Source organism: Choristoneura fumiferana, chromosome 15 (genome assembly GCF_025370935.1).
Source record: "Choristoneura fumiferana chromosome 15, NRCan_CFum_1, whole genome shotgun sequence".
In the NCBI taxonomy this organism is placed as follows: domain Eukaryota; kingdom Metazoa; phylum Arthropoda; class Insecta; order Lepidoptera; family Tortricidae; genus Choristoneura; species Choristoneura fumiferana.
In genome coordinates this window covers 12,152,658-12,178,443 of record NC_133486.1, presented here as the reverse complement: position 1 = coordinate 12,178,443, position 25,786 = coordinate 12,152,658, and the positions used below count along the sequence as shown (strand labels likewise).

Here is a 25,786-nt window from a genome sequence, read left to right as displayed (position 1 = left end):
TAAGAATAAATGTCACCGATATAAAAGTTTTACAATACTGAATTTACTCTCAACTAAAATGGCATTATTTAAATTTGAAGGTGACTTAGAAAGTCTGAGTGAACCACAGTTAAAATTAGTTGAAAGTGTACTCCAAAAACATGGATTCAAAGAAGGAAAGGTAACAGTAGAACCCGTAGGAAAAAAAGGTGATAATTACGCAGCGAATGTGAAAAGATTCATCCATGAATCAGACGGTGATACTTTCAAAATGATTGGCAAATCAGCGCCTGCTGCAGAGATACTCAGAAAACTTATGAAAACAGCGGTTTTGTTCAATAATGAAATAATTATGTATCAAGAGGTTATTCCGAAATTGAATAATCTGCAAGACGTAGCTGGTATACCAGACAGCGAAAGAATAAGATTCCCCGTTTGCTACGGTGTATTAAACGAAGAACCAAATGAATTAATTCTACTTGAAGATCTATCAGAGTCCAACTTTGAGATGTTGAACAGATTTGTACCCTTATCAAATGAAATTGTGAGATTGGTACTTAAAGATTTGGCCATTTTTCATTCACTTTCATATGCTCTAAAAGAATTCCAACCGGAAACTTATAAAAACTTTGTTGGAAAAATAATTAATATGTGGGCGCTTTTGGAAGAGGATGTCGAAACACAAATGTTTTTCGAAGCAACTGAGAATAATTTAAAGGCATTAATGGACAGTGAAAAGTATAAAAAAATTATAACCGGGTCATTATCACAGACCAAGACACATGTCAAGAAAATTTACAACTACGAGAAGAATTCAAAGTACTCCGTGATCCAGCAGGGAGACTGCTGGTCTAACAACATTATGTTTAAACTTGAGGTAAGTAAATAAAACATTTATCAGAATGGTGAAAATTTATCCGTAGGTTTATTAACTTTAGTCTCCGTAAGAAAATTACATAAAAATCGACATACCAAGCTCGAGTACTTATGATACATAAAAGTAATGCTCTTATAATGAGGACACTATAATCTTGCACTTAATGACATGATGACACTGTATTAATAGGCATTCAATTATAAAAAAAATGGTCAGCATAGTTACTTCGAGTCCGTTTTTTATAATGTGAGTTTTTTCACCAACTAAGTCTAACTAGGCTTTTTTTTCTTTATGAAACATTCTATAACTATATAATATTCTCATTTTCAGAAAGGAAAGGTTATTGAGAACGTAATGATTGACTACCAACTCTCTAAGGAAAGCAATCCCGCCGCCGACCTTCTTTACTTCATCTTCAACTGCACCGATCACGGAACCAGAGTCAAGCATTACCACGAATGGATCGACTATTACCACGAAATGTTGGACTTTTCATTAGCCAACCACGGACTCAAATCTAACAGGATACTCCCAAGAGACCAGCTCGATGCTGATTTAAGAAGATACTCAAGAGCAACCTTCGGTTTTGGACTCCTGCACTCATCAATGGTTGTGCGAGAATCTAAGGATGCCTTGGATTTTAAAGCATTGGAAGGAACTAAAGAAGAAATGACGGATATTGCTATGGCTCAAATTAAGGCTCAAAATTTAGACGGTTCTACTGTCATGGCGTTGAAGCATAGAATTATGGGTCTGGTAGATTCTTGTTTAGAGTTGGGGCTTCTTTAGTTTAGCTTTCTTCTTTTAGTCCTGTTGTTCTTTACTTCAGTTTTAATAATCATGTCGTTATCGGCATTTATCGATGGTAAATTATCAGCTATAATTTTATGTTATCTGTTAAAAGACATGAGAAAATACGATAAGTAAACATTTTAAACCATTTTCAATCTAACATATCAGCATATCAGCCTGCCATAAGGACCCTTTTGCTACGGATTGTCACAAATAATGATGTTGAGTTTTATCGCGTGATAAAGTACCGTAGTAACTGTATTGTAATTTTATAATTCGTTCTTGTTTACGTGTTATTATGTACGTGATAAAAGATGTATTATATAATATAAGAATTTCACTAGATATCATATATAATGAACAACAACGAAAAAAAGTAGGTAATTTATTACACGCATACGATTCTCGCGATGTTTTATGTTTATCTTAATCGCAACTAATTATAAAAATCATAAATCCTCTAATCCGTTTTAAATAATAGCTAATTTAGTATCACGAGATTTAATCTCACTTTTAGTTTGTTTGTCTTTGTTATTTGTTGTTTGAATTTGTTGGCTTCTCTTTTCTTTTTTTTGTATATTTTTAAAAATACAAAATGCAACATTAATTCGCTTAACAGTTTCTATACAATGATACCCCACCCTCTTTTTGCATCCCCCTTTAGTATCCTTTGACCCAAAGTCTAAAATTTGTTTTTTTACAAGATGCCTAACAATTTCATTGTCTGCAGATTCAACCGTTTGACTGTAAAACCCCATGTGATAGATGACAGATGGACAGACGGTCTCGTGAGTGACAGCAATAGGGTTCCGTTTGAACCTTTAGTATCGGTCAGCGTTCTTCCACTAATAGGTCAAATTTCGTTTTTCAGACTTTTTACGGTGCAGCGGCAAAACCTACTACACCCTGATAAAATTGTCCTTCAAATCCTTCAAAGCCATATTTTTTAAAAAGCTAAACTAAGTAGACCTTTAAGCTAGTGTAATGAGTAATTAACACACACTATTATAACAGCTAAAATATAATAGGTAATATAATATGGAAATTTGTATCCGGATTTTGTCAGTAAGAATGACTATCAACGTTGGATTATCTCATTGATTCAATGCGGTATATCGCTGGAGGCTATTACTGAAAACTTAAAATGCTGAATTTACGCGTTCTAATGGGTTACCTTATTTGAAACACTAAAAATATAGTCTGATTTTTGTTTCGATACATATCGTTTTATGTAATTTTTTTCGTTTGCTGTAAATATATTATTAATTATTTTCCTAAATCTAAGTTATTCGATGTATGTATATTGTTTCAGTTTTGTTGGGTTCGTAATTCTGACTGAAGTAATCTACATCAGTGGCAACCATTTTTCCAGAGACCTCTGCATTCTGCAAGGATTTTTTTTTTAGCACGACCAATGAGACCAAAAATTTTGTTCGTGTATAAATTTACAAAACAAAAAATCCTGGTCACAGCACAGTTTTTAAAGGCTGCATACATAATAAATCTTGTCAACTCGGCTATTCCGTTTGCGAATAAATGTTCCCTGGTAATTCCCTGACTGCCCGGATGTAATCAAACAGTGTGTTAGTATGTACATCCCCTAGGCCGGGAAAAATGCCACTGCACAGTGGTACTATAACTTTTAATCGGTGATCAGGAGTAAAAAATATTGAAAGTCAGCCAAAATTGATTTCAATAAATAGGCCACATTTTACGCAATTACCTACCTGTTTAATTAATTCAATTTATGTATGTCAATAAATTATTGCACATAAAAAATAAATATACAGAGAAAAGTACAAAGGCGAGCTTATTCTTAATAAAGCATGTCTTCCAGCTAACCTATTTATGAGAAGACCAATTTATTAAAACAATGTTGTTAATTAGGTTTTTTAGCAGAACGCTTGATTAATGTAATCTAAAATAAGATTGCGTGTGCTCTGGACAGGTTTTGAACTCTCATCTCTTGGGCACACGAGCTGAATGTGCTATCAACTGCACTAGGTCGCCTACAATCAATCGATCTAAAACATTCATCGCTTGGCCAATAGTAGTGCGCGGGGCCATTTGATGTTAAAACCAATAATCACTGGATGTGTGGAGGAAATAACGTAACAGCGATTTTGACATGATTGCCATTAATCACTAAATTATAAAATTGCCTAACAACTGCACCCTTATTGTCTAATGCACTCGGAATTATAATTTTTTTCGCCAGTTATATCTATAATACGGTCATATGGTCCTAAAGTATATTAGTTATGAATATAGACCGCGGAAGTTAAAAACATTATTATCACTTGTGCAGTCTCATTTTTGGCGTATTTTTGTCCGTTATTGTATACAGGCTTATCCACTGTGCGCCAGTTGCCAAATCAACAGGCCTCCCCTGGGTAAATGCAAATCATATCCGAATTTTCAAGAGAGCTTTCGTTATTTCGTTTCTTTTTACCCTAAAGGAAATCTAGAAATTACTAAACAAAGCATAAAAATGAAAACCTCGGGGGTGTCATATTTCAATGGTACTAAATGGACTCAATGTCAGTGGTTGACATATTTTTGTTTGCTAAATTGATGTTGTGCTTTCTTTGAATGTGTTTTTGATGAGTTTCTTGCTTTTTGATTCATTTAATTTCCCTGGTTTTTATTTTTAGCAATTATTGTGTATAGTTGAGGAAACTGACCATCGGGGTGAAATTTACATTGCTTTATGACTAAACTAGCCTCTATGTTTCGAACTTGACCAGAGTTCATCATCAGAGTGACACAACCTGGTTGTGTTCGAAACGCGTCAGCATTATGTGGTGGTAGTGATAGTTAGGTATGTGTGATGAGTATCTGTGTAGTGTTCTTAGAGGCGGTGTAACTGCATGAACATACACTTATTGCATAGGCGAAGCTATCGTAAGGTCGCAGGTGAGCAAAGTATTTGTTTATAGACCGTTAATATTGGACCTCCACAAAGTAATCCTCCTGATTCCTCATTCCTCCTGGTCCTAATTCAATAAATTACCCTCATTATATGCGATTGTTTGATTCTATAAGAACAGATCTAGTGAATAATGGTTTTCTATCATATTTCTTCCGATAATCCGATAAATCCAATTTATCTAGCTTCCTCAATTAGCTTCTTAAACTTCAGTACGTAAGTTGGTTGAAAAAGCAAATTAATACAAACTTTTTCGACAAAATACTATGGAAAAAAACCGGCCAAGGGCATGTCGGACACGCCCGAAAGAGGGTTCCGTAGCCTTTACGAAAAAAATTAGTAATATTTTTGTAAGGATTTCATATTTTGTACGGAATATTCCAAGTTTAGGTATATTTTATACCTTAGGCTGCTATTTACTCTTAAACTACTAATAATTCTCAAGCAAACTTAGCCGTTATAGTTTTCCTTGTAAGTTTGATATACTTATTACCATCTTGATTTTTTTTTTTTAATTCACCCACCGGTTTAGATTTAAGAGGGGGGCGACGCTCGATTTTAATGAAAATTTGCACTTTAAAAATGAATATGTCGCAAACTAATCACTGAATCGAAAAATCGTTTTAGCAACCCCTTGATGGTTTTAAGAGTCCTATCCAACGATACCCTACACTATAAGATTGGATGAGAAAAAAAAATCACCCACTACGTCTCTGGGAGGTTTTTTTTTTTGCATTTTAAATTGTACCATTTTGTCGGCATAGTTGACATATAAATATTCGTGCAAAATTACAGCTTTCTAGCACTGATAGTCCCTGAGCAAAGCCGCGGACGGAGACAGACAGACAGACATGGCGAAACTATAAGGGTTCCGTTTTTGCCATTTTTGCTACGGAACCCTAAAAACGTTATTCACTACAATCTGTATTCGATTAGCAGCGTCTCAAGGAAAGCACGCCATAAATTTGCCCACGATGTAGTTTCTTCTGTGCAGTGGAAAATATGTCGCATATTTTCCATTAACGTCATATTTTTCAATATAAAACAACAACTATGAAACCTGTGGTCTCACTATAAGAGGATATCACACCCGCGAGAGCAATGCGTCCTGCGATCGACAAATATAACTTTGCATCTACAAACCTTAATGTATCGTCCAAGTCATCCTTCTTCCCTTCGAAGTAAAGCTTAGATTATAACATTTTGTTTTTGTGTATGTTTTGTCATAACTTTGTATAAAGTGTTACGTACGCTGCTGCGTACAAAGCCGTTGTAAGACCGCAAAAAGTTATTGGTTTATTGGCTAGTGTTATAATAGTAGTTAAGGGGGTTGTTAAACGACTCGTTAAATAAGTTTGCGGGTGGCCTTTATTGTAGATTATTCGGATCTAAAGTACCGAGGACCTACCTACTGTTATATATAGCGTTGTGGAAGTTTTTCGCATCTGCTGTAAGAGATTCTAGCGATGGCTTGATGTGAAGCTTGACTTTTTAAACATCTATATGTCGGCGACTGATCGTAAAATCCGCCAGATCACGGAATTCCTAGGCATATCGTGAAATGGCGCCATGTCATAATATGCCTAAAAGTTGGCCAGGCATATTACGATGTGCCTGAGAAACAATACGGCAGATCGATTAGAGCAACGCGTTCGTCGATATTCCCAGCTCTATACCGGGCACATCGTGATATATGCCGAAAAAAAGAAAAATTTAGGTACGACGAGCGAAGCGAGAAATATGGTTAGTATGAATTGTGACTACAACGCACGAGCCGAGCGAGCGAAGCGAGCGTGCCGCGGCAGCGGCCGACGAAGCGCCAGAACCGAAATGGCGGTGTTTCATGAAATGCCTGGGAATTTCATGATCTGCCTAAACTGGCCAAATCATGAAATGTCGGCGTTTTATGATATGCCTAGGAATTACATGATCTGCCTAAACGTCACTAGGCAAATCGTTTAACAGTGAGTTTTGAGCGATATGGCGGATGTCCCTTAGCCAGTTCATGAAATGGCGCCATTTCACGATATGCCTAGGAATTTTGTGATCTGGCGGATTATACGATCCGCCGCCGACATATATACCGCTCAGCCTAAACGTTTAGACTTAGAAAGCTTTTTTTCTGATTTATTGTTGTTATATAATGTGTATATATAAGAAATAATTCAACCCTCGGAGGGTGAAAAGGGGATTGAGAGTTTGTATGGCTTTGTATGGCACTGGGCTACCACAGCTTCGCGTCCTCATGGATTCTTGGAAAACATCAAGAGCTGATAAGATTATATCATACAAACCGAAATTTTAGTAGATGTAAGCACAATCAGTAAGCATATACGTACGTTTATTTAAACAAGCACGAGAAAATTAGAACATACTGAAATTATGTACGCCTTGGTAATAAAGCAGGCGTAACAGAGAACATTACACTTTCAAAGGACATCTCATAAAGTACGTAACAGAAAACAATTTTTTTGAATACACACAAGAAAAAGGAAAATATTCGTCGAGATAAATCAACGGCCTCTCCCGAGGGAACCTGCAAAGGAAAATCGTGAAATCGTCTCAAATGAAATTTCTCACTTCGAGGCATGTAACATACTTGAAAATTTTCCTCCGCCAACAAAGAAAAATATACTTCCACTCGTCTTCTATAAGGTTACAAATGCGGTGATAAAATGTGAGGGTGGAACTCGAAACTTTGGTGCGTGAAATATATTCGAGAAAGCAAATTGAGACCCAAAATATAGTGTGAAGATAGGTAGGAGAATTTAATAGAATAGCGAATTTACTGCAGGTTGGCTAATATGCTTATGAAGGCGTATAAAAGAGAGATATTTAGAATTTATTTGAGTTAGGGGAATTTCAAGCGAATTAGCCCGTTGAAGTGGCAGTGGGCAGGCCATATAGCAAGGAAAATGCATTGTCGTTGGGGCCAAAAAGTTCTCGAAGGGAGACCGCGAATCGGCAAGTACAGCGATGGATGTCCACCAACGAGATGGACGGATGACTTGATTAAAGCCGCGGGTTCAAGGTGGATGCAGGCCGCTTTCAGTCGAAGCAAATGGACGTCCATTGGGGAGGCCTATGTCCAACAGTGGGTGGACGGCGGATACTGCCTTTTCACACAATTCATCATCCCTGCTGGCATCAGGGCTGCTGGACAATCTCAGTGAATTTTATTATGGTTTTATAGAGCACAGTTGGTTAGGTTAGGTTTGTTTTATGAAAGTTCCGAAAATACTATGGTTTCAGAGAAAATCATGACTTGGGAAATAAAAAAGTTGGCAAATGAAACATTTGGGTAAAACTAATTATGCGAAAAGGCGGAGAACCAGTGAATGGCCTACGGCTGTTATAATGATGATGACTGGAACTTCAGGCTAAACAAAAGAGTTAGTTGCTTTTGTCTGGCCTTTGCCTGGTGATGCGTCTGACTAGAGAAGCGCTTAAAGACTTGTCTAGGAGGTTAGAGCTGGCGGTTATCTCACGCAATGAATTGGGATAGCTATACAAAGAGGTAATGCGGCCTGCGATTTGGGGTCCATGCCAGTGACGTCTCTTGACGACGTGTTTGCCTTATAACTTATAAATAGGAAGGTTATTCGTTTTATTTGACAATTGGATAATTTTGTTTCTATTTTTTATTGTAAGGATGTTCTCAGACTGTGCTATAGCTTAGTACCTATTTTTAACCCTCGACGCAAAAAGTGTTGTGTCATAAGTTTGACGACAGTGTCTGTCTGTGGCATTGTAGCTGTCAAAACGATGAACCGATTTTAAAGCGTATTTTTTTTGTAAGAACAAGTTTCTTTGCGGTAATTTTTAGGTATGTTTTATTAAAATCGCTTCAGCCGTTTTCGAGATATTGAATTTGAAATGATAATGTGGAGGTTTTTATTTTTCTAAGTCGGTTATCTTAGTTAGATAAACCTACAATGACGTTTTTTTATAAAATAGACACGCATAAACAAATGGTCGACTACTGTATTGCTGTATAATTCTTTTTGGTGTTATTTTTTTATATTTAGGCTTTAGACGCAATAAACTTTTAATGTATTTCGTGTAGTTCATGGCTTTCTAACTCCAACTATCCTAACTACATTAGAGATTAGGATCCGAAACGTAGGAGTAAAATGACATATCGTCACCTGTAATATGAATTAACGTAACCACCAAATGGCGAATTTTCAGGAGAGGCCAAAAAGTAATTTGCAAATTAGAAAAAGTGTTGTAACTTTTTATATACATATCCTATTGGAGTTATGTTTATAGCTTTTATATTATATTGGTGAGATCTTTTAGACAAATGGGGTCTTATAAAGACAGTTGTTATAGTTTAGAAAATCGCATGGCGGTTACGTTAATTTTTATTTTTTTATGTGTAATTACATTAAGATGTAATAAAAAAATTAAGATCAGTTTAAGGTATGACACAAAAAAATAAAAAAAAGTAACGTAAGGCACTCATTTTTCAAAATGTGGACTTACATTATACAGAGTTATTTATAGCAATTCCAATCTTATTCACTTGTAATAAAGTCTGACGTATAAAAAAAATCTTCTCGTTTAGTTAATTAATGGTAGGGTTGTAAGTTATGAATAAAACAGGTTTTTAAGTATTAAACAGTTTAATAGTTATACTAAAAACTTTACAACTTAGTATAAAAAAAAAACAGACTTGAACCTCTTTAGATGTCAATAAGTACTAACTTTTTCCTGAGATTAACAAAAAAACACCTAGCTTTCTATCCTATTTGCTAATTTTCTTTACTGCTTTTCCTAGCTTTGCTTTTAATTGACATAAGAAAACACCTAATTTCTTTGCTATTTGCTACTTTTCTTTACTGCTTTTCTTCGCTTTGTTTTTATTTGTCACAATAGAACACCTATCTCCTATTCTTTTTGCTACTTATCCTCGCTTTGCTTTTAATGGAAACAAAAAACAGTTTTAATTAAATTATAATAGGTTTATAATAGTTTTTATTAAAACTTGACAACTTAGTATCAAAATCGAAAAGACTTAAACCTCTTTTAATCAATAGTAACTTTTACCTGAGATCGACAAAAAACATCTAGCTTTCTGTCCTATTTGCTATTTTGCTTTAGTGCTTTTTCTCGCTTTGCTTTTTCTTTCCCTTTTTAAACAGTACCGGTGGCTTTAACTACTTCTTCAGCTTTCCCTGTTTTATTTTCATTATTTGTCTGATTCCTTGCTTTTTGTATGGCTTTTTTTATTTACTGTATTTTTTTCGTTGTTTTCATCAGCTTCCTCACTTTGGTCTTGGGTTTCACCATCATTAGTCGGAACTTCATCTTGTATAATATTGTATAACTAATCAGTTTGCCCACATAAGGCAGCTTTAAATAATCTTGCACGTATTGTGGTCTCGTCGTCACAAAGCTTTTTAAGGTCCATTTACTTTTTTGTGGAAATTGGCAATTGTTGCACATAATTTTTTTGCATATAATTATTCGATGGATTATTCGTTACGACCCGTGCATTAGACTGACCTTTCCCTTTTCCCTTTTCTTTCCTTCTTGAAATGATCGGGGGTATGTCAGCGTCACTATCCTCCACAATATCACTGTCTTCATCACTACCATCTTTAATTTCTGTCTTTTGTTTTCTGAAAATTATATTAATACATTTTATTATGTCATTAATATTAAAGAGGTAGTAACTTTATTCAACAGAAACAAAACAATCGTGTCCACTAACCATTAAACAGACATTTAAGTGTTTCCCTACTAATAAAACGCATTGAGCTACCCTTGTCTTAATAATTAATAAATAAAACGTACAAAATAAACAGTTCATTTCAAATTCCTTAATAGGGCATCATTTTAAACACAAAAGTTTGGTAAGTTATTCCAAATAGTTTTAACTTCAACGTTAAAAATAATGTTGTATTGTAGCTCTACTTAACGTAATTTTGTAATGTAACGACCAAATCAAAGTCATTACCTCGTCTATGAAAACGTTAGAGTCAAACGTTTTTGACCACCAGGCTCTAAGTTAAATTAACTCACATAACCTGCCTGGTTATCACCACTGTAAGCGAGCTATAACAGCAATTCTTATTTAAATTTTGTTATTTTGTGCTGGTGGCACACAACTGATCGTCGTAGAATCGTGAAAATGTATCTACAATATCTACCTATTTATAAGACATTTTAAAATAAAAAGTTAAGTAGGTACTATGTTAATAAAGTACTCAGCAAATTAATAACGTTAATGAATGTTTGTTAGGTTAGGTAGGACATGCCTACATAGGTACATAAACTAGACACCGGCAACGATCAGTATAGCATTCGACTCCCTTTTTAGGTGATAATAATTATACATTTTATGCTACTTACCTTTTTACAACTTCCCTCAGTTTTAAAAGCTCTTTTTTACGCGATATTAATCCACTTTTATCACTATATGGATGCATAACAATGGCACGTGTTCTTGTCACGACTTGTCCGAATGAACTGGCTAAAATGCTATCGATCACACCACCAAATCATAACAGACGCACACGGTTGTGTTTATTGCTTCCCGCACACAAATGTATAGATGTCCCGCTTTTACCTATGGATTAAAGCTTCAAAAGGAAAGAGATAGACGGGAAGTCCCTAATAAGTGAATTAACGTAAGGACCAGGTCCGTCTAAAATAAATATACAAATTCAATGTAACCTCCAACAGTCGAAAATTGAGAAGACAAATAATAATGTAAGAGGCATAAGTACTACACAAAATACGAAAACTTTACTGTTACTGACACAGAATAATATTTGAAGCTAGTTTAACTTGTAGTAAATACATTTTTAACAAGCATTTCGTTGATTTTGTAATATTTACCTACCAATAGTAAAAATTTCCTTGTCTCACATATCTCTTGCATGCTTGCTTTTTGGTTTAAATTTAATTTAATCTGATCTTGGTAAATATAATTTACTAGCGAGCGTGGTCACAAAAACAAGCGTTTGTCGCATCGCATTTGATTTGATTTAAAAGTTTTTTTATCTAGCTTTGACTTTAGCGTAACAGTCAATCAGTTATAATATTCCACAAAATGAGTAATGTAAGAGCCATTTTGACACAGATGAGTCTTACATTAATGTTTATTTTTCATCTTTGGTCAATACATTAATACACAATCACAGATTCGTCGTTACGTTAACCTAATAATATGTAACTTATGAAATATGTGCCATACATTAAAAAAATATGGTAAAGTGAAAAAAATGGTCTGATTTTGGTTAACGTAACTGACATTTTTTTCAAGATATCGAAATTTTAATAACAGTAATCGACAGATCATCAAATTTGCAGTCAAACTGTATATACAACTCAATATCGTCATTTTGGCGGTTACATTAATTCATATTACAGGTGACGATATACTTTTTTCTTAAAAAAACAAACCTCTTGGTTTTTATGTCATCAATGTATTTCATACAGCTTTATTAATTTGTCTATGATTTGTCTAAACCTTCCAATATTGGATGTAACGCCTAGGCTAAATTAATATCAATATTTAGCGTATAGGTGAAATTGATGTAGTCGATTTGTAGGAGCTTTTTTAATACAGTTATTTACCTTGACCTTTTAAAGCTGACTGACTCTTCAAAGTCCAAGCCAAACAATTGAGCCTATAATAGGTACTGAAATTAAATATGCTTATATGCTAACATTGTGATCTAAACAAGGAATAACGACGGAGTTTACCCATGAGTTCATTACTCCACGGGAGCGCTGCCGCGGAGATTAGCTAAGATACCTAATAAATAATATAATATTTAATGAACAATCTCCATCAATACTTCATTATTTTTAACTAGCTTCAACCCGTGGTTTCGCTTGCGCTAGAGAAACTAAACTTAAGTTAAGTAAGTACAGCGAAGGTGTAGATAAGATAGGAAGTATGAAATACTAGGATTCCTACGTTTCTCTTTCACCAAAAAACACAAAGGCAGGAAAATAATTGATTATGTATGTATGCATGTAAACTCTTTATTGCACATAGAAAATAAACATACAGACACATACATATCATACATACAGATACATATACTTAAGTACCTAAGTATTAAGATACTAGCTTTTACCCGCGGCTTCGCCCGCGTGGAATTCAGTTGTCGGGCGCTGTTCCCTAGGAAACTGTGCATTTTTCTGGGATAAAAAGTAGTCTTTGACATCTCTATGCCAAAAATCACGACGGTCTGTCGCTCTGCTTCGACGTGAAAGACGGACACACAAATACACACACTTTCACATTTATAATAATTAGTATGGATTCACTAGTTTATACCTACACTAAATGATCTTTTGGGATAGGAAATGGTTGTTTCTAGCAGTGTAATGTTGCGATATTAGTACTGTTGTACTTAGAATTGCTTTAAACATGCGTTGTTAAGATAATTAACACGTCTTTAGGGATTCGAGTAATGCAAATATGTATCAATTTGAGATGGGATTTGTGTATCATTATTTATTAGCTAGGTACATTCAAACAGAAATGTAGAACATTATATTATAATGTTTCGTTTTACATACCTAATCATTAACTTACATTTTCACACCTTTCATTCAGAGAAGTAACTTTTCTTCCCTGACAAAAGGTATCAAAGTGCAACTTTTCTTATCAAGGCTTTTCCAAGTGTTTTTTAAAAATGCAATTTTTTTAACTCTCTTTAATTATAAAGAAATATTTTTATTACAATTTTCGTCATACTCGGTGTGAAAAGTTGTTGACTCACTCGGGAGCAAAATTATTTTAATCCCTCACTTGAATCCCTTATTACATTACGCTCAGGATTCTATTGTAGAATCCTTCGCTACATTCTGAATTCAATGTACCGCCCTCGCTGTAAATACATCATTTTGCTCCCTTGTGACACAAACTTTGTACCTAATATTAATTTTGCTACATAACTTACTCTAAACTAATTACCACCTACGGACTAATTATTTTAGGTTAGTAGGGGGATGTTACGCATGGTCTGCGTGGGAACTACTTAAGTACCCCCTTATAGCTCTCTATTCTGAGAGAGGATCTGTGCCCGGCTGTGGGACGTATAGGAGATCGGAGATGAAAATAGATGAAGGAATCATATTTATTGAAATAAACCCACATACCTAACTCACTTCGTAAATCGAGCTTAGCTCGCCATGTTGGCTGCTGCAAAACGCGGACAGCCACCGTGTCGCGTTGCACCTAGAGGAAGGGCTGCGAAATAGCCCGAAACATGTCAAGCTAAACTCGATTTAAGACGTAAACGTAGCTCACGTTTCATCCAGATTTATTTAATTAAAATATGAGTGAGTCACACGGTAATTTCATGTTCAAAGACGAAGGAATGTCTGTCTACATTAAACTTCGTGTTACAAAACAAACTGTCATCAAAGCATTAGGTGTATTCTTATTCTCACCTAGCTTTTACCCGCGGCTTCGCTCGCGTTAACCATTAACATTTCAAAGAAGCAAGCAAGCAAGCCAGCAAGCATGTAAGTGAGCATGTAAGCAAGCATGCAAGCAAGCATGTAATTATGCAAGGAATAGTGCAAGCAATCATGCATTCGAGCATGCAAGCAAACATGCATTCAAAGCTGCATTCTAGCATGCAAGCAAGCATGCAAGTGAGCATGTAAGGAAGCATGTAATTATGCAAGGAATAGTGCAAGCAAGCATGCATTCGAGCATGCAAGCAAGCATGCATTCAAAGCTGCATTCTAGCTTGCAAGCAAGCATGCAAGTATGTAAGGAATAGTGCAAGCAAGCATGCATTCGAGCATGCAAGCAAACATGCATTCAAGCATGCAAGCAAGCATGCAAGCAAGCGTGCAAGTAAGCATGCAAGTCAGCATGCAAGCAAGCATGTAAGGACGCATGTAATTATGCAAGGAATAGTGCAAGCAATCATGCATTCGAGCATGCAAGCAAACATGCATTAAAGCATGCAGCAAGCATGCAAGCAAGCGTGCAAGTAAGCATGCAAGTCAGCATGCAAGCAAGCATGTAAGGAAGCATGTAATTATGCAAGGAATAGTGCAAGCAAGCATGAATTCGAGCATGCAAGCAAGCATGCATTCAAAGCTGCATTCAAGCATGCAAGCAAGCATGTAATTTTGCAAGAAATAGTGCTAGTAGTAAGCATGCATTCGAGCATGCAAGCAAACATGCATTCAAGCATGCAAGCAAGCATGCAAGCAAGCATGCAAGCAAGCATGCAAGCAAGCATGCAAGCAAGCATGCATTCAAAGCTGCATTCAAGCATGCAAGCAAGCATGTAATTTTGCAAGAAATAGTGCTAGTAGTAAGCATGCATTCGAGCATGCAAGCAAGCATGTAATTTTGCAAGAAATAGTGCTAGTAGTAAGCATGCATTCGAGCATGCAAGCAAACATGCATTCAAGCATGCAAGCAAGCATGCAAGCAAGCATGCAAGCAAGCATGCAAGCAAGCATGCAAGCAAGCATGCAAGCAAGCATGCAAGCAAGCATGCAAGCAAGCATGCAAGCAAACATGCAAGCAAGCATGCAAGCAAGCATGAAAGTGAGCATGTAAGTAAGCATGTAATTATGCAAGGAATGTGCAAGCTCTGCTGCAAGCAAGCATGCAAGCAAGCATGCAAGCAAGCATGCAAGCAAGCATGCAAGCAAGCATGCAAGCAAGCATGCAAGCAAGCATGCAAGCAAGCATGCAAGCAAGCATGCAAGCAAGCATGCAAGCAAGCATGCAGGCATGCAAGCAGGCAAACAAATATGCAAGCAGGCATGCAAGCAGGCATGCAAGTGAGCATGTAATTATGCAAGGAATAGTGCAAGCAAGCATGCATTCGAGCATGCATTCAAGCATGCAAGCAAGCATGAAATTTTGCAAGAAATAGTGCTAGTAGTAAGCATGCATTCAAGCCTGCATTCAAGCATGCAAGCAAGCATGCAAGCAAGCATGCATTAAATCATGCAAGCAAGCGTGGAAGCAATCGTGTAAGCAAGCATGTGATTATGCAAGAAATGGTGCAGCAGCAAGCAAGCAAGCATGCTTTTTAACACATTATTAAGTCAGCTCAGTCAGCTCCGCGGTTAGAGTACAAAAACAAACTTTTGGTTATCCCTTGGGAATGGCAATTTTTTTCGGGATTAAAAATATCCTATTATTTATTCTGGACCTCTAATATGACGTATGCAAAATTTCATAGGAATCGGTGCAGTAGTTACGACGTGAAAGCGTAACAAACAAACTCACTTTCCCCTTTATAATAGTAAAGATAGATAATCAAAGAAAAGGCTCTTTGATTACCTTTTGAGAATTTCTGAAAAGCTAAAATTAATCTAGCGATACTTACATTAGCTAAACATTATTTAGAAATTTAATAAGAGACGCGCGTTTCTCCTCAAAATGAAATTTAATTCCTACCTATAGAACAATTTTCGCTTTTATATAAATACTGAAAGTAGCGCTTGTACGAAGATGTGATAATAATATATAGTTTGTTTTCAATACCAAAAAGAATTCTGCAGTTGGATTTTTTTGGTTTTATGTTTGTAACAATAATAAAAACATTCCAATGGCGCAGTATTTTAATATTACACGAGTTCAAGACTAGGTACTGTTTTTAACCCCCGACGCAAAAAGAGGGGTGTTATAAGTTTCACCGCTATGTGTCTCTTTGTGTCTGTCTGTGGCACCGTAGCTCTTAAACGGGTAAACCGATTTGAATTGAGAATTATTAGTAGTTTAAGAGTAAATAGCAGCCTAAGGTATAAAATATACCTAGACTTGGAATATTCCGTACAAAATACGAAATCCTTAGAAAAATATTACTTATTTTTTTCGTAATGGCTACGGAACCCTATTTCGGGCGTGTCCGATACGCTCTTGTTTATTTAATATTTTATACGCAGGTAGGACCTTGTGCAAGGTCCGCCCGGATTGCCACCACCATCTTGCTCGCTAATCCTGCCGTGAAGCAGCAGTGCTTGCACTGTTGTGTTTCGGCGTGGAGAGTAAGACAGCCGGTGAAATTACTGGCACTTGAGGTATCCCATCTTAGGCCTCTAGGTTGGCAACGCGTCTGAAACCCATTTGCTCGTTAGCCATCCAGTCGAATAAAAAAAAATGTATCCGACTCGCACTTGGCCGGTTTTTTTACAACATATACTCGTATGTACTTAATCACAGAAAAAAAACATGTAGTTATGTACAGTCAGGATCATAAATATAATATAATGTAGTTACGTTACCAAGACGCCAAAAATATCTTACAACTTTATGCCATCTAACCTAACCGTAAGGTCGATTTATACATATTTTTGACGGTAAAACTGCATAGATATTTATGCCCTCGACTGTACATAAGCACATCATTCTCAACATATGTACAGCTTTTAAATATTTCATCCCTGTCATTTTAGTAAAGCAACTCAACACTGTAAGTAAAGCGTATAATGAAAAATTCTCTCAAAGGCCGGACTCTTAACTTAAAAGGATTTCGAGTAATTTGGCGTGATAAACAAAAACAAATTTAAATTTCAGGGGAACAACTTGCACAACGAGCTTATATAAAGGTGTTTCATACACATGGGGTCATTCAAAATGATTAAAAAGTTTTTTTGAGACACCGTCATTTGATATTTATTTGTCTCCATTTTCTTTTTTGGTGACCAGTAATTTATCTTGGTGGCTATCTCTGTTCCCCTCAAAATGCACAAACCGAGTCAAAAAGCTCAAGTGCCTTATCCCGTATGTGGGTCACAATAGTCTTAAGACTTTCAAGCATCCCCATGCCACAGCTCACGGCGTGTAATTTCACCCTTGTGGCCCTGATAATTCGACCTTTGTAATTATACTGGGTAGCCGCGTGCGCGCACTTTGGTGCACTCGTTGTTGAGCCATAGAAGTAGCGGTTTTGGCGGCGGTTGAGGAGCGGTTAGCAGGTTGTCGACAAAAGGCTGTATTACGCTTGAAAACACTGAAAGGAGGTTGCATTTTTCAATGTAACTGTAGAGTAATAAATCTAGCAGAATTACTGACTAAGCAAAACACACGAATATTGTTTGAAATAAGGACGGTAAGTATTCGAAAATAAATGCAATCAACTAACTTAAAATTAAAAAATATTTTTGGGGTGTCTGAGGGTTTTAGTTCAAAGTCAAAAGTTAAAATATCTTTATTCAATTTAGGCTATAACAAGCACTTATGAATGTAAAAAAAATCTACCATCGGTTATTTAATTATACCTTGTTACATATACATACTGTAGATAAATCCAAAATACGTGATTTTACTTCCTTTTAAGTGCGCAACCCGAATGCAGATTATTTAACTCACAAAAAAGTTAAGTGACCCCCTAAACTGTCACACTGCATCACCCCCCTTCCGCCATCTTTCCAACTTTTAATAAACAACATTGAATTTTTAATGCCCGCGGTCGTTATGGCCACATAAACAACGGTCTCCATTACGCTCTCGCAAAAACTTCCTGCCCGCTTCCCTAGAGGACGATCCCGTGGGAGCGGTAAACGGATTTCAAAATGGAGCTAGGATGTGTTAAATTATTAAAAGCAACGTTCGTTGTTGTTGCATGCTTGCGTTCAACGGCTGTCCTTTTTGCTTTGCGATAACAGTAAGTACTTTTTTCTACGTAGATGCTGCGCTGTTGTTGTGAGGTGAACTTTGTTACCATACTATAACGTTTTAAACTTTCGTGATTTTCACTCGTAGTCAAAGTACCACCAACGTGACTTATCACGCTAACACACACGAGTAATATTTACCTCGACGTTTCGGCAACTCGGTGTCAAGTCCGGTGGATGCAAGTGGCGAGTTGTCGTTCATTGTAGCGTTCTAAGGGGGAGGCCTTTGTTCAGCAGTGGACGTCTTCCGGCTGATGATGATGATGAATGAGCGATCCGAACGCAAAATACTAAAGTCCAAGTCAAAGTCAAAATATCTTTATTCAATTTAGGCTATAACAAGCACTTATGAATATCAAAAAAATCTACCTTGAGGAGGGCTATATTTTTGCGCCGTTTGGTGTTGAGACCTAGGGCCGTGGGGGCCAGGCGCACGCGATATCGCGAAAGAGATATCCGCGCGCCTCATTGATGTTTCAGGTGACCAGAGGGCTGGCAGCTATTTTGGGCAAAGGATTAGCCTTGCGATACTACGCGGGAATGCTGCCAGCCAATGAACAGCGACGGTGACCTAGGAGGGTTTTTTATTTATTAGGCTAGGTTATATATTTTTTGTACATAGTCATATTTTTTAAATGTTTAATGTATTGTGTTTTATTGCTTTTTGTTATAAATAAATAAAATTAACATAGTAAAAAATCTACCACCGGTTCGGAAAAACCTCTGTTGAGAGGAATCCGGCAAGAAACTAAACGAGATATATTTTTTAAAACAGATTTACAATATTATTAAATGATATCTATACATCACAAGTATTTAACACAACTTTATTTTAATTTTACTAAGAAAATAGAATAGCTAACGTACTAGTAATACTTCACAGAAAAAAAGGATAGCTGAACTAGTTTACTTGACGTTTGGCCAAAATTTACTAATTAGGAACCAAAATAATGCTAATAATGTATTGGAAAACTGATTTTGGAAGACATCACCTAACTTTAAGATTCTAGTAGGCCTTATCTTTGTAGTTGTTATAAGCAACATTTTCTTGTTACTGTTAGCAAATCTTTTAATTTAAAGTATTACTCAACAGAAATCAGAGACATTTTGAGTTTCATAGAAAAAAATAATACAAATAAATATATTTATTAAGATAAAAATGCAGTTCATACATTATCAATGTGGATTGTCCTACATACCAAAGCCGCCTACATAAACATCAACATCTTTGGTGGGTAGAGAATAATATTAGTAAATGATTTAACTTAGTTTAATGTTTACCTTAGGTACTCTTTTACTCTACAAGCGTTCCAATGCATTTCGGAAAGTGATACTGACAGCAACTTTACAATATCAAACTACTGTATCAAAAATACAAAATCGCGAAAGCAACACCACGTTGCATTCCTGATCGCATCACATACTTTTACGCTCCGCTGCATTTTACGTCGTCCCATCAGAATCAAAGCACCTGCAACCCTATTTTCCATAAACCCAACTTTATCAAACCTTTGCTTTGCAAGAGGATGCGTGAAACAAGAGCTCTTACTATACTGGTCGGTATACCACATGGTCAATCGTTACGAGAACTCTTGTTCAATGGGCATACTTTCAAATAAGAGATCTTCTTAAGTTGGTAGATATAGCTCCTAGTTTATCAAGACCCTATGCGGGAACAAAACTGTGTAGGAAAAAAGATCTAGTTAGAGTGGACTCTATATCTCTTTAAAATCAATTCCACGCCGTGCGAAACTAAAGCGGATTGTAAAAATGGAAAAGCTCTCGTGGTTTTGGTTGAATATAAAATCACGTAAGTACATACAATTTATTTAAACGGGACGACAAGATGTTTTTCTTACACTTTCTCTTTCAAATATCATATTTAATGACAAACATATAAAAAAACTTACAATGCCCATTTGCAAAATAATATAATGCCTCAATTTCTTCGGAAATATTTCAGAAGGTTATTGGGTTAGCTTTACTGAACGCCGAGTAAAGGTTTCGATTGGAATTAAAGGCTCAAACGAGGGCTAACAGACAGGCGAAATATGTCTAGATGGCTAATAACTAAATGAGCCAATTGCAAGCAAGACCGTAACGTCATAAAACCTCACGATACAAACGCCATCTAGCGATATTGAACCTGTCTTTTAGCCCTCATTGTAGTCACGGCTTTTGACGCAGTACACTTTAAAACAATATGAATGTTAACATTTTTGTTAACCACAACAGGAGAGTGTCCTAAAAGAATCTGGTTAGTCCGTCACTTAGGTTATGAGAAAATATTGGTTACTGAAGTGGTAAATTAAACAAACAATGATGAAGATAGAGTCAGTTAAATTTCCACGTGACGCCACGTCGTGTTATGAAGTATCGCATGGCCCCCCCTCATGGGCCTCCACTCCCGAATTTTACCGCGCATTTTGGCATTTTTGCTTGATTTACAAAAGATAAAATAATTTGTCAAATACTTTCTACAAATCCAACTGACGAAGTAAATGAAATAATATTTTTAACTCAATTCTTTAATTAGTTAATTGAGTCTCAAAAAAATTAAAGATTTGTTCAGTCCAATGATTCCAACCACCTGCTGAATTATTCCGAAAGCATTTGAAGACGCACTGAACAGTAGATAGATACTCAAACACATCAAACATATAAACACGTAGGTACTATCACACAACGTATATAGACGTATCACTTGACATTAACTTATGCATTCACAAATCGACTACTAATTGTTTTCCTTAAAATATTCAGAAGCATAAACTACCTTTTCTACACTTGGTTAACACATTTTCGCACGTCCCCGTACATACGTATATCCCTTTTCCAGTACATAACAGAATAGTCTAATTACACTTTCAGAGGACGTATTACCCAATATACAATTCTGCCGAGTGTTTTGACCCCCAATTGTTCTGTTATTGGGTAAAAAAAGAATTCCCACAATGGCCATTGGCGTTGTGGGGACACGGGACAAATATGTCACATACAGGTCTTCGGCACGCGAGGCCCTTGTAACGGCTTTTAAATATGGTGGCCACAAAACAAGAGTCCTTGGATTTTATACCGACGATTTGTCGAATTTATGTACCGAACATAGACATATTCGGATTATTTAAACAAGACTTTTATTTAGAAATTAACATTGCAAGGGATACCGTTTCTCATTATCATAATTTAGGTGTTTAACTAATGAAAGTGACTTTTGAAAACTGCTTTTGTCTAAGTGATGTAATCTCATCGTTATTGTCTATAGGGGGGATTCGTAAATGATCAACAATATGTGTCAAACAGACGTCATTAATATAGGCACGACTTTGTCTGAGTAACCCATCATTGTTTTCATCAAGGACGGGACGTCTTTTCATCTGGGACGTTTATTGTGAAAAGATTCTACTGCAGCAGGTCTATCTTCCAGTGATTTACCTATAAATCCGCTGCTACACCCGCTCCGCTTAACCTCCCGCTCATCTCCTAGCCCAAGCACATGACAACCCTAAGCGTTCGCAATCGGCTCAGCCAACATCCCTGTAATGGGAGGTGCCTTCGAAAAATATTCACACGAATTCTTCGGGTTCATGTGGGATTTTTTTTTCTGGGTCAAAAGATACGTTAATAATTTGTGAGGGCGCTCTCCGGTTGGTAAACGGCGTGAGAAAGTTTTTGAATAAGATTGGTTAGTGTTGAAAAAGTTTTCGTTTGACATTTTGAATACCTGGTTCGATGGAAAAAATAGAAGATGCGTTGCAGTTTTTCGGAAAAAATCTATGCAAAATTAAGTTTAATGCATTATGGGTAAATACTCGTACCTAAAACTGTCGTTGAAGTTAAGTATTTTTTTTCTGCCATCCATTTTGTAAAATAAAACTATGGTGAATTAATAATAATCATCAACTACTTGTCATGAACATTCATACCTACATAGTAATTTTAATCCAGTGCACAAACCTATTAATTAATGTTAACATGGAACATTTTTAACCAAACATTCTTCATCGTTCATTATTTTTTTATTGGGTGTCATTTTATGTCGTCGTCATCCTGTGGAGACGATCCTGGCCACCAGAATTTCACTACCAAATTGCTGTATTGTCACTGAAATTTCATAACTATGTTGAATTTCAGCTCAATTCGATACCAGGAAGTGGTCGAAAAATGCTTTTCAAATTTTTAAAGCAGCACTTACATACAAATGAATGTCTTATTTAATAAAAGTAGGTAAAAAAACCATATTCAAACGAAACGAAACCTTTGCAAACTTTCAAAGCAGAATTTAACTACAAACGAACTGAGAAATTATGTGTTTATATCTGTACAAACACCATGTTTGCAATAAAGAAGAATTGAATTGAATTGAGATATATTTAAACGAATGTTTTAATTAAATCAAAGTGTAAAAAAACACATTCAAATGAAACTAGCCCTGTGAACCAAATTGTCGGTTACATTTCCCACAGTTCGTGGGTTCGGTTTCCGTGTGACAAAGGCGCCGTGGGAGCGGCGCGTGCGCAGGACAAGGACAGAGGCTAGTGGTACCATGGTGTCGATAGTTTTACATCGATGGTTTTCGTATAAGTAAAACAAATCGCAATAACGTTAAGACTATATTTATAATAAAATATTCGTTTTTTTTCCCTTCCTCATACTGTCGGTCGTTAGGGTCGAAAGGTTCTCAAGTGGCGACCGCGGATCGGCAACCGCAGCGTAGGACGTCCGCCAACGAGATGGACGGGTGACCCTAGTTAAAGTCGCAACCGCAACCGAAGCAACTGAAGGTACATCGGGGAGGCCTATGTCCAACAGTGGACGTCCTATAGGGATGTTCGATATCGATTAATCGATTAATCCATGTAAAATTATCGAGAAGTCATCGATTAATCGAAAAATTTAAATAATCGATCTAATCGATAATTTTACACCGATTAATCGATATTTTACGTTTTTTTTAAGTGAAATAAAATGGGTGACACTATTTTCCGGCCGTAAATACCGACATGGAAATACCGACATGATATTTGGAGTACACGCCCATAGAAACTCCTGTCAGTTTGACACCAGTTTTTATGGGCGAGTGCACGAAATATCGGGTCGGTATGTCCATGTCAGTATTTTACGGCCGGGAAATAGTGTCACCCATTTTATTTCACTTTAAACACATTTAAACTGTAAAACGCGGAAAAGCGGTACATCTGGCAACACCGTAGGAATGTTCGATATCGATTCGATTAATCGACTAATCGATACTATGGGCGCCCTTAATCGATTAATTGAAATCGACACAGTTAAAATAATCAATTCTCAATTAATCGATTATTTCGCCATCGATTACCATCACTAACGGCCTACGGCTGATATGGCGATGATGATGATGATAAGGTTATACTATCGCGACTCTAAAAAGCGACATCGTTCATTTACTCATTTTCGATACACAAAAAAAAGTAACATTAGGAAGGAAAAAACAAATTGCTTTCTAGAACTGTAATAAATAGTATCGATACTAGGTATCGCAGTTCTAGGAAGCAACACTACCCATAGTGTCGATGCTATCGCAGTTTAAATTAAAGCACAAACGACTTTGATGTACATATTTATCAATTGTTAACGAAAGTACTAGTATTGTAAAAGCCGTGGTGGCCTAGGCTAGTGGATTGACCTATCGACTCTCAAACTTTTCGAAATTCATGTGCGGAATTACATTTGAAATTTAGCACGAGCTTTGCTGTGAAGGAAAACATCGTGAGGAAACCTGCACAAACCTGCGAAGCAATTCAATGGTGCGTGTGAAGTTCCCAATCCGCACTGGGCCCGCGTGGGAACTATGGCCCAAGCCCTCTTGTTCTGAGAGGAGGCCTGTGCCCAGCAGTGGGACGTATTTAGGCTGGGATGATGATGAACGAAAGTACTATACTGCCTATAATCTGAAAAAAAAAGTCTTCTTTATAATAAGTTTTTATCTTTAAAAATCGATATCTTCGTCACTAATACTCATATAATTCTATCTGTTTATTTCCAAAATGCTTTTCTCTATGCAGTAGGTACCTACTTTTAGCGATACTTGCGAGTGACGTCATATGCTAAATAGTGTTTCTTTCTCTGTTTAATCTTGAACGTATTTTTTTTTTAATTCTGTTAAATGTATTTAAAGGTGATTATCAATTGTTTTCCGTTTAACACGCATTGTACATCAACTTTACATAAAATAATTTTCCCACGATATAATTTAATATGCCTTTAATCAATATCAAACCGACACAAAAAACCGTAACGATCAACTCCTTTCTGACACAGATCTTTAAAAAAAAAACTTAATAAAAAACGATTACCTGCTACCATCAAATCCCCCGAAACTATCCCACACCCATAAACATCCCAAATCCAATTAGGCAAGCACAAAATTCCCTTAATACATAAATTCCCACGGAGCAGGTATTTTCCCACAGACAGCCGTGTGAAGTTGTCAAAAGGGATTTTTTCCCATGACTCGAGTCCCTTAGGGTCGCGTGTCTACTTAAGTGGTAAATATGTAATTATGTGGTACTAATGCCAAAGGTTTTGAATTGACCCCATATTTATATGGTTTTAAATATTCACACGACTATTTTGACCGCTGTTTGTTATGGTTAAAGTCACGATCATCATCATCATCATATCAGCCATAGGACACTAGTAGAGGAGTCGTGGAAGAACGACCTTCACCATCTGATAACCAGATGAGACATATTTTTGTGTGATACCGGGATGGAAATACCGACCCTGTTTTTCGTGTAAACGCTCATAGAAGCTCCTGTCAGTTTCTATGGGCGGGTACACAAAAAACAGGGCCGGTATTTCCATGTCGGTGTTATTCGGGCCGGGAAAAAGTGTCACCCATTTTTTTTTTAAATTATCACTTATTTACAAACATGCCTTTCATAGCTTGCCTTGCCTATCGAAAAGTGTCCATGGCTATTTTTAACCCCCGACGCAAAAAGAGGGGTGTTATAAGTTTGACCGCTATGTATGTCTGTGTGTCTGTCTGTGGCACCGTAACTCTTAAACTAGTGGACTAATTTGAATGCGGTTGTTTTTCAATTGAAAGCAGGTTTTCTAGTTTAAATTCATTTTAGTCGTTTTTTTGATACGTTCACTCATTTGATAACCGGTAATCTTTTATTCTAACTGATAGTTTTCAACCACCGTCGCAAAAAGAGGGGTGTTATAAGTTTCACCGCTATATGTGTCTGTATGTCTGTCTGTGGCACCGTAGCACTTAAACCGGTAGACCGATTTGAATGCAATTTTTTATTTAAAAGCAGGTTTTTCTAGCGATGGTTCTTAGACATGTTTTATCAAAATCGGTTCAGCCGTTTTTGAGATATTGAACTTTGAAGTGACGAAGTCGGGGGTTTTCCAACTTTTTGTTAATATAGAGAATATGCCTTGGTGGGCTTGCCTACTTATTTTTGTTCATGGCTACCTGGCAAGCGGGTATGAACAGGTGAGTCAATATATGTAACTACACCCATCTGATAAACAGTCAAGATTGGTATCATAAGAAAGACAATTTAGTTAAATCAGCCGTAGGACGT

The 25,786-nt window shown here is 36.5% G+C and overlaps 2 protein-coding genes across 2 annotated transcripts in view; one reads left to right on the top strand and one right to left on the bottom strand.

Annotated features, from left to right (window-relative positions):
* The window catches only part of LOC141435616 (uncharacterized), a 281,017-nt gene that overhangs the window by 203,119 nt on the left and 52,112 nt on the right, over positions 1-25,786 (bottom strand). The window lies entirely within an intron of this gene.
* LOC141435454 (uncharacterized) lies at positions 17-3,534 on the top strand. The gene is made up of 2 exons (XM_074098136.1): positions 17-856; positions 1,187-3,534. The coding sequence occupies exons 1-2, from the start codon at positions 59-61 to the stop codon at positions 1,643-1,645; spliced, it is 1,257 nt and encodes a 418-aa protein (XP_073954237.1). The 5' UTR covers positions 17-58; the 3' UTR covers positions 1,646-3,534.

Bases quoted from the DNA above. Each gene is read 5' to 3' on its own strand.
- LOC141435454 (XM_074098136.1), top strand. From the start codon at position 59: ATGGCATTATTTAAATTTGAAGGTGACTTAGAAAGTCTGAGTGAACCA. The intron at 857-1,186 runs GTAAGTAAATAA...TCTCATTTTCAG, and splicing joins ACATTATGTTTAAACTTGAG to AAAGGAAAGGTTATTGAGAA.